Here is a 14,203-nt window from a genome sequence, read left to right on the forward strand (position 1 = left end):
TTTCTTGTATACAACATATTGTTGGATTTTGCTTCTTATTCCATTTTGCCAGTCTATTTCTCTTGATTGGTGAAATGAGGCCATTGACATTGATGGTTATAATTGATTTGTACTGACTTATTATTGTCATATTATTGGCCTTTTGTTGACTCTTTTTACTTTTTCACCTCCTTCTTTTAGTTTCTTGCCTTGCCTATTTGATTTGCTCTGTTGGGCCTCATGGTGTTGTTGCCTTCATTGTCTTTTTCTAGGATCTTGTTTAGAATTGCTTGTAGTGCTGGTTTGGTATTCATGTAGTTTCTCAGGTGTTCTTTGTCGTGGAAGTGTCTTATTTCCCCATCCATTTTGAAAGAGAGTTTTGCAGGATATATCAGTCTAGGTTGGAGGTTGTTCTCTTTTAGTACTTGAAATGTCTCACTCCAGGCTTTCCTTGCCCTTAGAGTTTCTGCTGAAAAGTCTGCTGTGATTCTGATGGGCTTTCCTTTGCATGTGATTTGTTTCTTTTCTCTTACTGCTTGTAGTATTTTGTTCTTCTGTTGGATTTCTAGGATCTTGATTATTATATGTCTAGGTGTAGATTTTTTTTTTTTATTGTAGCTAGTTGGGGTCCTATATGCCTCAGTTATCTGAATGTCAAATTCTTCCCCTCTGTTTGGGAAGTTTTCTGTCATTAATTCTGCAAACAGCTTTTTAAAGTCATTGTATTTTCTCCTGCTACTTCATGGATTCCCCTCAGTCTTATGTTATTGTTCTTTGCATCATCTAGGAGTTGTTGGATCGATTTCTCATGATCTCTTACTGTTTTTAAGAGACCTCTCTTTTCATGGTCACTGACTGCAATCTTATCTTCTATATCTGAGATCCTATCTTCGCATTCTTTTATTCTGTTGAGTACGCTTTCAATAGAGTGTTTAATCTCCTGGATATCTGTTTCAATCTGTTTTATGGATTCCATTTCTTTCCTATGTTGGGCATTTATTTTTTCCATTTCTTTCTTATGCTGGGCCTTCATGGCTTCTGTCATGGTCCTGAGCTCATCTATTTTTTTGTCAGTTTCTGCTCTAGAGTCTCTAATCACGAATTTCATTTTGCTCACCATCCCTATGGTTATCTGGGAAATTATTTCTGTTTTGAATTTTTCTAGAGCCCGATTGTTCTGTTTTGTTACTTCCTGTGCTTTGAGTTCAGGTTGTTCTGGTGGTTCACTATCGGCCTTTTCATCCTCATTTGCCCTACTGTTTTCCATTGGTGAACTCGAAGTCTGTCTTTCTATCTTGCTTAAGTGTTTTCTCATTTTTATTTTTGTTGTCAGGCTGTCCTTGGTTTAATCTCTGGGTTATCACCCAAATCTTCCTGATATAGTTGCGCCCAAGCTTCTGGGTCTTTAAGGACCCACAGACATTCTCATCTTCATAATATCAGAGAAAACAGCTCATCAAATCAACCACAATCCTTTATCCCAACTGATACAATCAGCAACACATTATGATCAAGCACAACTTGGAACTGACCACCTGTGGTAGTCACTAGTCTATCACCCTTAAACCATTTGAATTAAATTGAAATCAAGAAGCAGTCCAAAACATGTTTGCAGTGAACAAACTTTTCAGTATAGTATATTTACTGTTTAGGATGGGGGCTCAGACAGAGCTAGGACGCAAGACCCCTGATCTCAGTTAGCTGATGGCTGAACCCCATGACGTAGACTGACCTCGGACTGCAAGGCCCAGATTGAGTTCCCCAACCTTCTGAACAGTTGAACTCCACACCATTCTACAGGTTTCCCACACCCTTTCTTTAAAGATGTTCAAAGTTGGGAACTCAGAAAAATACCCTTTATGACCACCTCTGCCTCTGCAGAGTGGGTCCAAAGACTGGCACAATCAGAAGGTCTGAGAGTGCAGGGGGAGGGAGTAAAGAGAGTTATGGGGGTTCAGGAGCTCCTGCGCAGCTACCTTCCTGGCGCTGAAGCAATGGTGGCTCTGGGCGGGATAGTGCGTGGCTATCCTTCCCATGGTGGATGGGGCCCAGGCTACCTTCCTGGTGCTGGAGCAATGGCGGCTCCCAGGATTTGATCTTGTATGTCTAAGTTATTTCACTTAATAATATGTTCTGAAGTTCCATCCATTTATTTACCTGTGAATGCCTCAAGCTTATTTTTCTTCATGGCAGTGAAGTACTCCATTATGTATAAATGACACATTTTCCTTATTCATTTGTTGATGGACATATACACTGTTTCCAAGATCTATCTATTATAAATTATGCTGCTATAAACATAGGTATGTATGTATCCCTGACATATGATGATTTTAACTCTTTTTGGAAGATACCTAGGAGGGGGGTAACTGGGTCAAATGCAGTTTCTACTTTTTGCTTTTGTTGTTGTTGTTTTTGGTGCTGAAGATTGAACTTGGGCTCTTGCTCTTTCAAAGCTGGCAGCAGAACTACTGAGCCAAATCCCTGGCCCCTACTTTTTGCTTTTTGAGAAATCTCCACACTGATTTTCATAGTATTTGTACAGGTTTACATCCCCACCAACAATAAGGTAGAGTTCCTTTTCCCTACACCCTCAGAAGCATTTGTTTTTAGATTTTTTTTTTTTTTTACCATAGCCATTCTTTCTGTGATAAAAATGGTATCTCAGTGTGGTTTCAATTTGCATTTTTATGATAGCCAGAGATGGTGAGCATTTTTTTATGTATTTATATACCATTTGTACTTCTGAGAAGTGTCTTCATTTGCCCATTTTTTGACTGGGTCTTTTGTTTAAGGGGGGGGTCTGATTTTTTTTTTTGGTTCTTTATATTAAACCCCCTCCGCCTCGTACTGGGGAATTGAACTCAGAACCATGTACTTGTGAGGCACGTGTGGTGCCACTAAGCTAAATCCCTTGCCCAATTCTTTATATATATTCTTTTTTTTTTTTTTTTTTTTTTTTTTTTTTAACCAGGGATTGAACTCTAGTCCTTGTGCTTGCAAGGCAGGCCACTGAACTGCTGAGCTAAATCCTTGGCCCTTTTATATATATTCTTGATGTTACTCTTCAGTCCATACTGGCAAAAAAATTTTTTTGCATTCTGTAGATTGTCTCTTCACTTTGTTATTTCCTTTGCTGTGCAGATGCTTTTTTTTTTTTTTTTTTTTTTTTTTTTTTTTTTTATTTTCTATTTTTTAAATTCTTTTTGCGACCAGAGATCGAACTCAGGACCTTGCACTTGTGAGGCAGGCAGTGGCAGCACTGAGCTAAATCCCTGGCCCTGCAGATGCTTTTTAATTTGCTATGATGTCATTTGTTGATTCTCTGTGTTATTTCATGTGCAATTGAGGTTCTATTCAGAAAACCCTTTTCAATGCCTGTCTCCAAGAGTCAAACCTATTTTATTTTCTGGTATATTGTTTCTGTTTTAACATTTAGATCTTTTATACAGTTTATTTCGATTTAGTACATGATGAGATATGTGGGTCTAGACTGAATCTTCATGTTGATACCTAATTTTGGCAGCACTGTGGGAATATTGTAGAGAATTGTGTCTCTGAGATCATAGATGTAGACAATTTTCCAGGTCTTCTGCTATCCTAATATTAACTTCATGACAAAAGATGATTTAAGGCTGATTGAGCATGAAAACCTAGCTTTAAAAAAAAGACTCCTTTACTCAGTACTGTTTGGGAAAATGATCCAAACATGTGGCATTAGAAAAGCATCATTATCTAATAGAGCAGCACAGCTTTCAGAGTCATGGATAATTGAGTCAATGTTTGTCTTTGCCTCTGTCTAGTAGCATTACCTTGAACAAGTTACATTATCTGTCTAGTCCTTAATTTTCTCCAATGTAAAACGGAAGTGTGATGATTAGATGAGAAGCACTTAACATCAGATTACAAAATAATGGATTCTTTTTTAAAAAATCAAATGTTAAATACTGTGTGACCAGAAATATGGGAAGCAATTCATATGACTTTGGAGTAAGAGTGGGCAAGTGAACTGAGAAGACTAGTAAGAGGAGAAGGTTTAGATCAAGTTGGAATTGATCAAATGAAGAATTAAGGAAACCACTCTAGGAAGAGAATCTAATGAGAGCAGATACCTGATAGTGTGGAAGTATATATCCATAGCAAATGTTGCAGTGTGCTGCTATAATTTTTGATAACCTAAATCAGTAACTATTAGCCTATACAATTGGCCTGTTCTCTACTATAAACTCTTTTTGGGCAGAGGTCTACTTTCTTTTATTTACCATAACTTGCTCTTCATATACCAGATGCACAATAAGTATTTGTTGAATAAATAATTAAAATGCCTTTTTTTCTTTTAATTTTTCAGAAGACTTGCCCTGTCTCTCTTGGTACTAGAGATTGAATTTAGCGAGTGCTGAGCTAGTTTGCAACCCCCCCTCTTCCTGCCGCCGCCACCTTTTTTGAGAAAGGGTCTCACTATGTAGTTCAGTCTCCTCCTTGAACTTGCTGTATAGTCCCAGCCAGCCTCAAACTCATGGCAATCCTGCTTCAGACTCCCAAATGCTGGGATTATAGGCATGTGTCACCATGCCTGTCAACCTCCTTTTGTTATTGTTTTATTTTTTGAGACAAGGTCTTGCTGTGTAGTCCAGGCTAGACTTGAACTCACTATATAGCCTAGGCTGGCTTTCGACTTGTACCTCAGCCTCCTGAGAACTGAAATTAGTTGTGCATCACCACACCCAGCTGTAAGCCCTTATTTTTTGAGACATGGTCTCACTAAGTTATCCAGTCTCTCCAAGTTGCCCAGGCTGACCTTGAATTTGCAGTCCCCCTGCCACAGCATCCTGAGTAGCTGGAATCAGACATCGGGCTCAGAAGACGATTTTTTAAGTTTTGTGTTTTGTTTTTGTTTTTGTTTTTTGAGTAGCACACTGTGTATTCAGATTTGGCCCTATAAAATGTAGATCTGTGAAAGCCTTTAGGTCGGGGAATTAATTCAAATAGAAAGCAGTAGAGGGACCAGGATTCTAGCCTCTGCTATCATTAAGTACAGTAGATATATGACCTTACATCTTCTCTTGGGGTTGCTCTTTCCTTATCTGTTTAGCATAATTGATTACTAAATTTTCTCTCAGCTATAGTACTCAGATTATATAATTCCTGCTTCCTGTTGTTAATATGTGAGTATTGGAGGGGAATAGTTTTTGGCACATAGTATGCACTCAGTAAATACATATTCAATTAAAAATCCAAAACATAAGTCAAGACTTCTTAATTGGAGAGATTAAACAGACTTTCAGAACTTTATCACTGTGATAAACAAAATGCTGTAGCTACTTTTCTTAATTGGTTAGGACTTTCAACATATTGTATTGTCCTTTTGATGTTTTGGCAACCAAATGGAAACATTGCTGCAAAATATGCAGAATCAAGTTTTTAAATGTAGATTAAATGTGAGTTTAGCTCTAGGAGTCAATAAATAATTCAGAGACTTTTCATAAGTGACATTCTTATAATTTTTCCTGGACATTTTTGGCATTCAACTATATATTTATTGGATAATGTTCACATTGAATTGAGGTCTAAGAAATTGTGGTGTGGGAAAGTTGAGTGTATAATGGACATCAGATTTCTTGCTATGCAAGATATTTCCTACCTCTAGAATTCACGCTTGCCCTGCGTTGAATTTATCTCTCTTGGGTGTTAATGCGAAATTATGTTTGTTAAAACCATGATAAAATTTTAAATTTAAGTGTTGATAACACTAAGAAAACTTTAGTTGCTTTACTTTTGCAGTAACCAAGGGCAGTTGTGGATTTTGCTCAGTGGTACCACTGCCTGCCTTGCAAATGCAAGGACCTGACTTCGATCCCAGTAACAACAAAAAAGGGCATTAACTTCATTTATGTGTACCCCTTTACAAATTAAAGGATAGAAAATAGAAGATTAATACTCCATATTTTTTAGAGGCCAAGACAAGAGTTACAGCATATGCCAAGGAAATTATTGTAAGCAGACAAGGTCATTCTGAAAACAGAGTATTTTATTTACCTGAAATCTGAAATATCTTGCCCCTGAATAGTATCAAATTACCTTATTATCAAAGTAGAGTATGTGGTATATGTGCTGGGAAAACATTTTGGAAGTATTTTAAAAATTTTTTCTATATGTATTTTGTAAGAATTAAGACTGTCATTCTATATAAATATCTTTATGGTTTTTGTTTTTCAGGCATTTAAAAATATTTAATCATTCATGAGTTGAGCCTCACTCTTGAGTTATGGATGACAAAGCTTCTGTTGGAAAAATCAGTGTCTCCTCAGATTCAGTGTCTACTCTTAATAGTGAAGATTTTGTCTTGGTTTCCAGGCAAGGAGATGAAACACCATCTACAAATAATGGAAGTGATGATGAAAAAACAGGACTCAAGGTAAAACTTTATAATCCTAAGTTTATTTTGCTTAGCCCATTGTAAAACTTGGCCTTGATGGAAAATGGATAAGAGGAAAAATAAAACCACGGAGTTTCCTCTTTTTTAATGTTATTAAGAGTTGTATATACACATAGTGAGAAACTGAGATTTGATCAAGGATTTTTACTTTGACTAGCCTTTCCTAAATTTTATAATACCTCTGTCAAAACTAGTGGTTATACTGTAAGCATTTATAATTTTAATGTTTTGCTTCCCCATTGAAGTAGAGGTACTTGTTTCTTTTGGACTTTTTGTATGTAGTGTAAAAAGCACTCACAAGTCATCAATGCTATTTATGACAGTAAAGTGTAGGAATATTGAAACAAAACTTTAAATATCTGACCTTTGACCATTTCTCTTTATCTTTTCTCAAATAACTTCTCTCATGCTCTGTTGTTATTCTGCTTTTTTATAGAGGTAAATGAAAACAGATTAGCTATTAAATTTGTCATTTAAAATATAAATAATTTAAAAAATATTTCAATTCTTGTTTACCTCTACTCAACAAGTTTGTTGAGTAATGACTATGTGCCAAATATTATTCTAGGTACAGGGATATAGTGAACAACACAGACCTCTTAGAGCTTTTATTCTAAAGGAGAAACAGACTCTAAGCAGATAAGAAAAAAAATGTCAGGATATGTTGATAGGAGTGAATGACTCTACAATTATAGTTAATTGGTCTTTAAAAATGTTTGCCAAAATTCTGAAAGCACTCTTACTCCCACTCATAAATTTATAGGAAATTTTTTAAAAAAGAAAATAAAGCAAATGACAAATGATAATTTAGAAAAGATCTTAAGATAACCCTTGAGTTGAGATCTAAATGAAATGAGGAAGGAAACCTGGAGAAAATTTGGGAAAGAGCATTCCAGAAGAAACAGCACATATAGAGACCTTAAAGGTAGAGGTTAAAGCAGAATGAATATAATAGAAATCAGTAAAAGACAAGATCCAGTGATGGACAGGTGTTGGATTATGTAAAACCTTGTGGGACTTAGTAGGTAACATAGACTTTTTTACATATGTGAAAGAAATTTTTTGGAGAGTTTTGAAGGGGAACCTTATTGTTACCAGGTTGATTGCCTCTCTCTCTCTGGTGTTAGATTCTAGATTCTTCTCATCTGGAACAAAGAATTGAACAAAATGTGCAAAAAACCCAGAACAAAACAAAAGAACAACAACAAAATAAAACAGTGACACAGTTCATTCAGGAAAGTGAAGAGGGAGGGAGAAACTGGCTCTGCAGAGTGAGCTTGGGACTGAGGAAAAGTCAAGATAAAAGAACACCCTGGAGAAAGCAGGACAGTCTACCATGAGTAAAAGCCAGGATAGCAAGCTCTTCATGGCTGGCCTCTCCTTTTATGTTGTGCACACTTGGAGGAGACTTGTAAGAGCCTCTACATATGGTCATAAGAGACAATGCTGGGATACCATGCCTCAGGTCTAGGCCATCCTATTGAAATCTTACTTGAGTTTTCATGAGAATTCCACATGCAGGACTTTGGGAATTATTCTACACCTGTGTCCAGGATGTTGTAATGAACAGGTCTCACATACTTCCCCAGCTAGCTTTGCCACACCTTACTCTCATCTGATTTACATTATTAAAAATTCAGCAGTTGAGAGGGATTTCCAGCATGACAGTATATCCAGCTCTCCAGATAGACTGGGGGCAATTATTTTTTTATTTTGTTTTTTGGTACTGGGGATCGAACTCGGGTCCTTGTGCTTTTCATATACTTTTTTTTTTGGTACCGGGGATTGAACTCGGGTCCTTGTGCTTGCAAGGCAGGCCACTGAACCGCTGAGCTAAATCCCCAGCCCTCAATTATTTTTTTAAAAACCCAAAAAAACCGCATTCAAAGTCTGTTCTAAAGGAAGCATATATAGCAAATGAAGAAACACTTATTCAAGGAAATTCATTAAAATTTAATAAAAGCAAGGATCAGTGTTGTTTGAACTAAGACTTACCTACTCCTTCCTTCCCCTATCCCAAATGAATGAGATAATTCCTCTTCAGACTGGTGCAGACAAGGTGAGACTTCTATCAGCTCTTAGTTCCCAAGCTGTCTTCTAGGGCAGAGCACTGCTCACCATTTCTCATCCTGCCTTCAGCTACCTGTTGCTAGCCATGTGAGAACCCTTTCTTGCCCAGTCCCTGTTCCCAGAACAAAGGCTGTACTTTGGGCACAGCAACAAAAACTGGGATGTTATTTAATGAGAAATGCGCCACTACCCCCCACCCCCAGGTGCAGAGCCATGGTTCAGATTTTTGTCTGTAGGGAAAAGCAGGCCATAAAACAGCTGTTTCCCAAGCCCTTCACAAAGGAAGTGTTCAATCCTAAATTCACTCTCAAAAACAGTGGAGGATCACCGAACTTGGTGGTACACTCTTGTAATCTTATTTGCTCTGGAGACTGAGGCAGAAGGATCACAATTTTGAGGTCAGCCCGGCATTTTATCGCGACCCTATCTCAAAATAAAATAATGAAAAGGGGCCTGGGAATGCAGTTTATTTCAAGGATCTGAGTTCATTTGTTCTCCAGTGCTGGTCTACCCGCACAAGAAAAAAGTGAAGGTTGCAGTGAATGATTATTGGTAGATTAGTATGGTGATTGAATGTTTAGGCTTAGTTAACTGTAGACCTACTAGTTTGAGAAAATCAGGGCAAGATAGGGCTGGTAGGAGACCAATGGGTGAAAAGAAATCTCAAAAGCTGACCTGGAAATTTCCCTTCTCATGAACTCAAATTTGATTGATTTAGTCTGTGGATTAATTTATTCTCCAGTGCACTATTGAAATCAATAGAACAGTCAGCAGTTAGTGGAGCTGTAATAAGTAGATGTGGTCAGACCCAGCATGGTGGTGCATGTCTGTAATCCCAGCACTCGGGAGGCTGAAGCAAGAGAATCACTGTGAGTTTGAGATCAGCCTGGGCTACATAGTGAGCTTCAGGTCAGTCTCAACTACACAGTGAGACCCTGTCTAAAATTTAAAAAAATAAAATAAAAAAAGAGGTGTGGTCAGAGAAATTGAAAGAGCCTTGTCAAAACCATTTTCATCACAAGGTGACTGATAATTCAAAATTTGAGCTTCCTAAGGAGCAACATCATAAGTTTTAATACTGTTAGTAGGAGAACAGAATGTACAAAATATGCCAGCCAGTCAGTCAATAATCAAGTGCAAACAAAAAGTCCTAAAGTGGAAGCAACAAAATGAGGAGTCGGTATGACATTGTCTAGAATGTCTAGTTTCTAACAAAAATTTGTTAGATATGCAGCAAAACAAAATATGATTAATTTATTGAAAAAAGATAACAGGAATTGCAAGTGAGTGACATTCAGATTTAATATGCGAAGCGTTCAGAGTAGCCTTTATGAATATGTAATACTAGTAAGGAGACAGAAGATATTTAAAAGAACCAAATAGAAACCCTAGAGTAGAAAAGCACCATAACTGAAATGAAAAACTCAGCAAGCTGCAAATATTAATTTCACCTGGCAATACAAGTAATGAACTTGAAAAGCAAAAGTTACCCAAAAAACAGGAAAAGTAAATGGAGACAAATAAACAGCCTCAGAAAAAAGGATCATTGTTAAATATGCCAATACACTTGTTGGAGAATCTATGGGAGGAGAGAGACAAATGAAGAAAGAAAAAAAAGTTTAATAATGTCTGAAACCATCCTACAATTATTGGAAAATAGTAGTAATCTATGCCTCCAGGAAGCTCAATGAACTCCAAGTATGCTAAATGCAAATAAATCCATAGTTAAAAGCCAAACAAAAAAAGGAAGCCTTCAGATGAGCTAAATGACTCATCACTTATAATAGAACCCCAATAATATTTTAGCTAACTCTTCAGCAAAAACAGTGGAGACCAGTGGGACAACACATTTAGAGTGGGCAAAGAAAAAACTGCCAGCTAACCTAATTTAGGCATACCTTGGAGATACTACATGTTTGATTCTATACTGCTTATATAAAGCAAGCCACAGGAAATTCTGGGGTTCCTAGTACATATGAGTTATATTTATACTATATTGTAGTATATTGAGTGCAGTAGTTTTTTTGTCTTAAAAAGAAAACAATGTATATACCTTAATTTAAAAATACCTTATTGCTAAAAAAAAACAAAACGCTACAAATCATCTAAACTTTTAGCACATGTTGATCTTTTTGCTCATAGAGCTTTTTTTTTATTGAATTTATTGGTACATTTTAGGTATACTGTACAATTACATTCATTATTGGGATCTCGTACCTTTACATGACAGATCTTGGTTCTCATTTTTCCCCTTTTCCCTGCCCTCCCTTCACCCCTTCCTCCCCTCCCCATTTACAAACACTTTATTTCCATTTTCTCATATTTTTTTCTTTTCCCTTATTCCCTTTCCCTACCCTTCCCACTTTCCCTACACCTTTAGCTCTTTTCTTCCTATTTCACATTGTCAATTATCTCATTAGGATCTTATGTACTATTATAATTTTTCATACCAGAGAAACTATTCAGTATTTACACATGTGTGACTTATTGATTTCACTTAAGAGTATATCCTCAATATGTATCCATTTTCTTATGAATCACTCTAATTTCTCATTCTTTATGGCTGAGTAGTATTCCATTTTACAGAAAAACCACATCTTCTTTATCCAGTTTCCAACAGATGGGCAAATGGGCTGTTTCCAAGTTTTAGCTATTACAAACTATGCCTCTGTAAACATGGGTGTGCATATATCACTGTGGTATGATTCTTTTAATTCTTTTGGAAGGATACCCAGCAGAGGGATGGCTGGGTCAAATGGAACCTCTAGTCCCAGCTCTTTGAGGTATCTCCATATTGATTTCCATAGTGGTTGCACCAGTCTGCACTCCCACCAACAATGGAGAAGGGTTCCTTTCTCCCCACAACCCCACCAACATTTGTTACTGGTTGATTTCTTGATAGCAGCCATTCTTTGTGGGGTGAGGTGGAATCTTAGTGTTTTTTTTAATCTGCATCTCTCGAATGACCAGTGATGTGGAACATTTTTTCATATATTTACTTGCTGCTTTTATTTCTTTGTCTGAGAAATGTCTGTTCATTTCAGATGCCCATTTTTGAATGGGGTCTTTATATTTGGGGGTGCTGATTGTTTTGAGTTCTTTATACATTCTAGATGATAGTCCTTGTCTGAGGAGCAGCTGGTAAAAATTTTTTCCCACATTGTAAATTGTCTCTTAGTTCTGCTGATGGTTTCTTTTGCAGTGCAGAATCTTTTTAATAATATGAGATTCCAGTTGATTCTTTCTGCTAGTTCCAGTGCTGAGGATTTGTTCATAAAGTATTTTCCTATGCCAATGTCTTCAAGAGTTCTGCCTAACTTATCTTCCAGCAAGTTTAGTGTTTCTGTTTTAATATTTAGATCTTTAATCCACTTGGATTTTAATTTAGTGCATGGTGAAAAATAAGGGTGTAGTTTTAATCTTTGGCAGGTTGAGATAAGAGGCTATCTTTCCTTTAGTGGGGACAGTCACCTCCTTTGTCAAAGATGATGTAGCTGAGTACATCTGGAGTTTTTGTGTCTTTCAGCCTGTTCCACTGATCCTCAGGTCTGTTTCTTTGCCAGTACCATGCTGTTTTTATCACATTGCCTTTGCAGTATAGTTTCAAACTGTGAATTGTTATACCCGTTGCCATGTGTCTGTTGCCTAGGATAGCTTTTGCTATTCTAGGTCTCTTATGGTTCCAAATGAATTTTTGGATTATTTTTTCTAGTTCTGTGAAATATAGTGTTGGAATTTCAATTGGCATTGCATTGAATCTGTATAGCAGTTATGGTAGTATGGCCATTTTCATTATGTTGATTCTTCCTACCCAGAAGCAGGGCATAGAGCTTTTAATCAGTGTTGATGGTGGCTGACCAAAGTGTAGTGATTCCTGAAGGTTGGGATGTCTGCAGCAGTTCCTCTGTTTTTGTTTGTTTGTTTGTTTTGTTTTTTGTTTTTGAGGTTGTGGGGAATTGAACCCAGAAACACTGAATTATAATATCTCCATTCCTTTTTGGGTTTGTTTGTTTTTGAGGGTGTACTGGGAATCAAACTCAGGACTTTGCACTTGCCAGGCAGGCGCAGTGCTGCTTAGCTAAATTCTTGGCTTCCTTTTTGTTATTTTGAGACATAATGTCACTAAATTGTCCAAGCTGGCCTTGAACTTGGAAACTCCTGCCTCAGCCACCTAAGTAGCTGTTGTTACAGGCATGTACTTCCATGCTTGACACAACTTCTTTTCTGTGTGTGTGTGTGTGTGTGTGTGTGTGTGTGTGTGTGTGTGTTATTGTTATTGGAGATTGAACCCAGGGCTTCTGTACTTCCCTAGCCCTTTTACAGCAGAGCAGAGCTTTCTGAGTTGCCCAGCCTAGCCTCAAACTTGGGGTCCTCCTGCCTCAACCTCCTAGAATGCTAGGATTATAGATGTGCACTGCTATACCTGCTCATGATTTCTTAAACTAAGACAATAATGAAATTTAGATCCACTCTTTTCATGAAAGAGTTCTCCGTAGCATGCGGTGCTATTTAAGAATACTTTACACTATAGCTTCTTTCAGAATTGGAGTAAATCCCTCAAGCGGTGCTGCTGTGTTATCAGTTACATTTATGTACTATTCTAAATCCTTTGTTGTCCTTCCAACCATGTTCATAGCATCTTTATTTCAAAGCACTTCTTTGCTCGCCCATGAGAAACTTTTCATCCATTTAAGTTTTATTGTAAAATTGAAGGCAGTTCAGCCGCTTTTTCAGGATCCTCATAATTCTAGTCTCTTTCTCTTTCCACCACATTTGCAGTAACATCCTCCATTGAGGTTTTGAATCCCTCAAAGTCAACCACGCGACTTGGAATCATTTTCTTCTAAACTCCCTTAATACAGTTATTTTGATCTCTTAAATCATAAATGTTTTAGAATGGTGAATTTTTTGGATCTTGCCATGATGGTCTATGCTTGTGATCACATCCCTCTGGAAGGCTGAGGCATAGGGTTACAAGTTTAAGCTCAGCCTAAGTAACTTATTGACTTCAGAAGACCCTCTCTCAAAAAGATATAAAAAACAGGGTTAGCTTAGTGGGAATGTCCTGCTTTCAACTCCCAGTATGGTTTGAAAAAAAAAAAAAAATGAGACCAGGCATGGTGATGCATGCCTGAAATCCCAGCACTTGGGAGGCTGAGGTAGGAAGATTGCTGTGAGTTTGAGACCAGCCTGGGCTACATAGTGAGTTCCAGATCAGTGTCAACTACATAGTGAGACCCCGTCTCAAAACACAGCAACAACCAAAAAAAAAAAGAAAGAAAGAGGGCCAGGAATTTAGCTTAGCGGTTTCTCTAATCTGCCTTCCAAGCGCAAGGTCACAAGTTCCATCTGTGGTACAAAAAGAAAAAAGGGGGTGTGGAGAGCAAGAGAAAGAGAGGGGAAAAGAAAAGACTTCGAAGAAGAAATCACCCCTTGACCTATTGGTTGCAGAATGAATGTTGTGTTAGTGACAGTTATAAATGTGTCATTGGCAGGTATAAAAACAACATTAATCTCATTTTTACTCTGTCACAGCTCTTAAGTGACAAAGTACATTGTAAATGAGCATTAATATTTTGAAAAGAATCTTTTTATCTGAACAGTAAGTAGGTCTTGACAGTGAGTTGTAAACATATGTTGTCATCCATATTTTGTTCTGTTATAGAGCACAGAGTAAATTGTGCGCTCATAAATTTATATATATATATATATATATAT

General features: G+C 37.2%; 1 protein-coding gene across 2 annotated transcripts in view; it reads left to right on the forward strand.

Annotated features, from left to right (window-relative positions):
• Positions 1 to 14,203, forward strand: part of Rabgap1 (RAB GTPase activating protein 1) — a 176,744-nt gene that overhangs the window by 26,245 nt on the left and 136,296 nt on the right. For both annotated transcript variants that reach the window (XM_010613494.3, XM_010613493.3), the window contains exon 2: positions 6,196 to 6,394. In XM_010613494.3, coding sequence (XP_010611796.1) covers positions 6,245 to 6,394 — 150 coding nt within the window. In that variant the 5' untranslated portion in view covers positions 6,196 to 6,244. The remainder of the gene's footprint in view (positions 1 to 6,195; positions 6,395 to 14,203) is intronic.

The sequence above is a fragment of the Fukomys damarensis genome, unplaced genomic scaffold (assembly GCF_012274545.1).
Source record: "Fukomys damarensis isolate Sample0158 unplaced genomic scaffold, DMR_v1.0_HiC HiC_scaffold_36, whole genome shotgun sequence".
Lineage (NCBI taxonomy): Eukaryota > Metazoa > Chordata > Mammalia > Rodentia > Bathyergidae > Fukomys > Fukomys damarensis.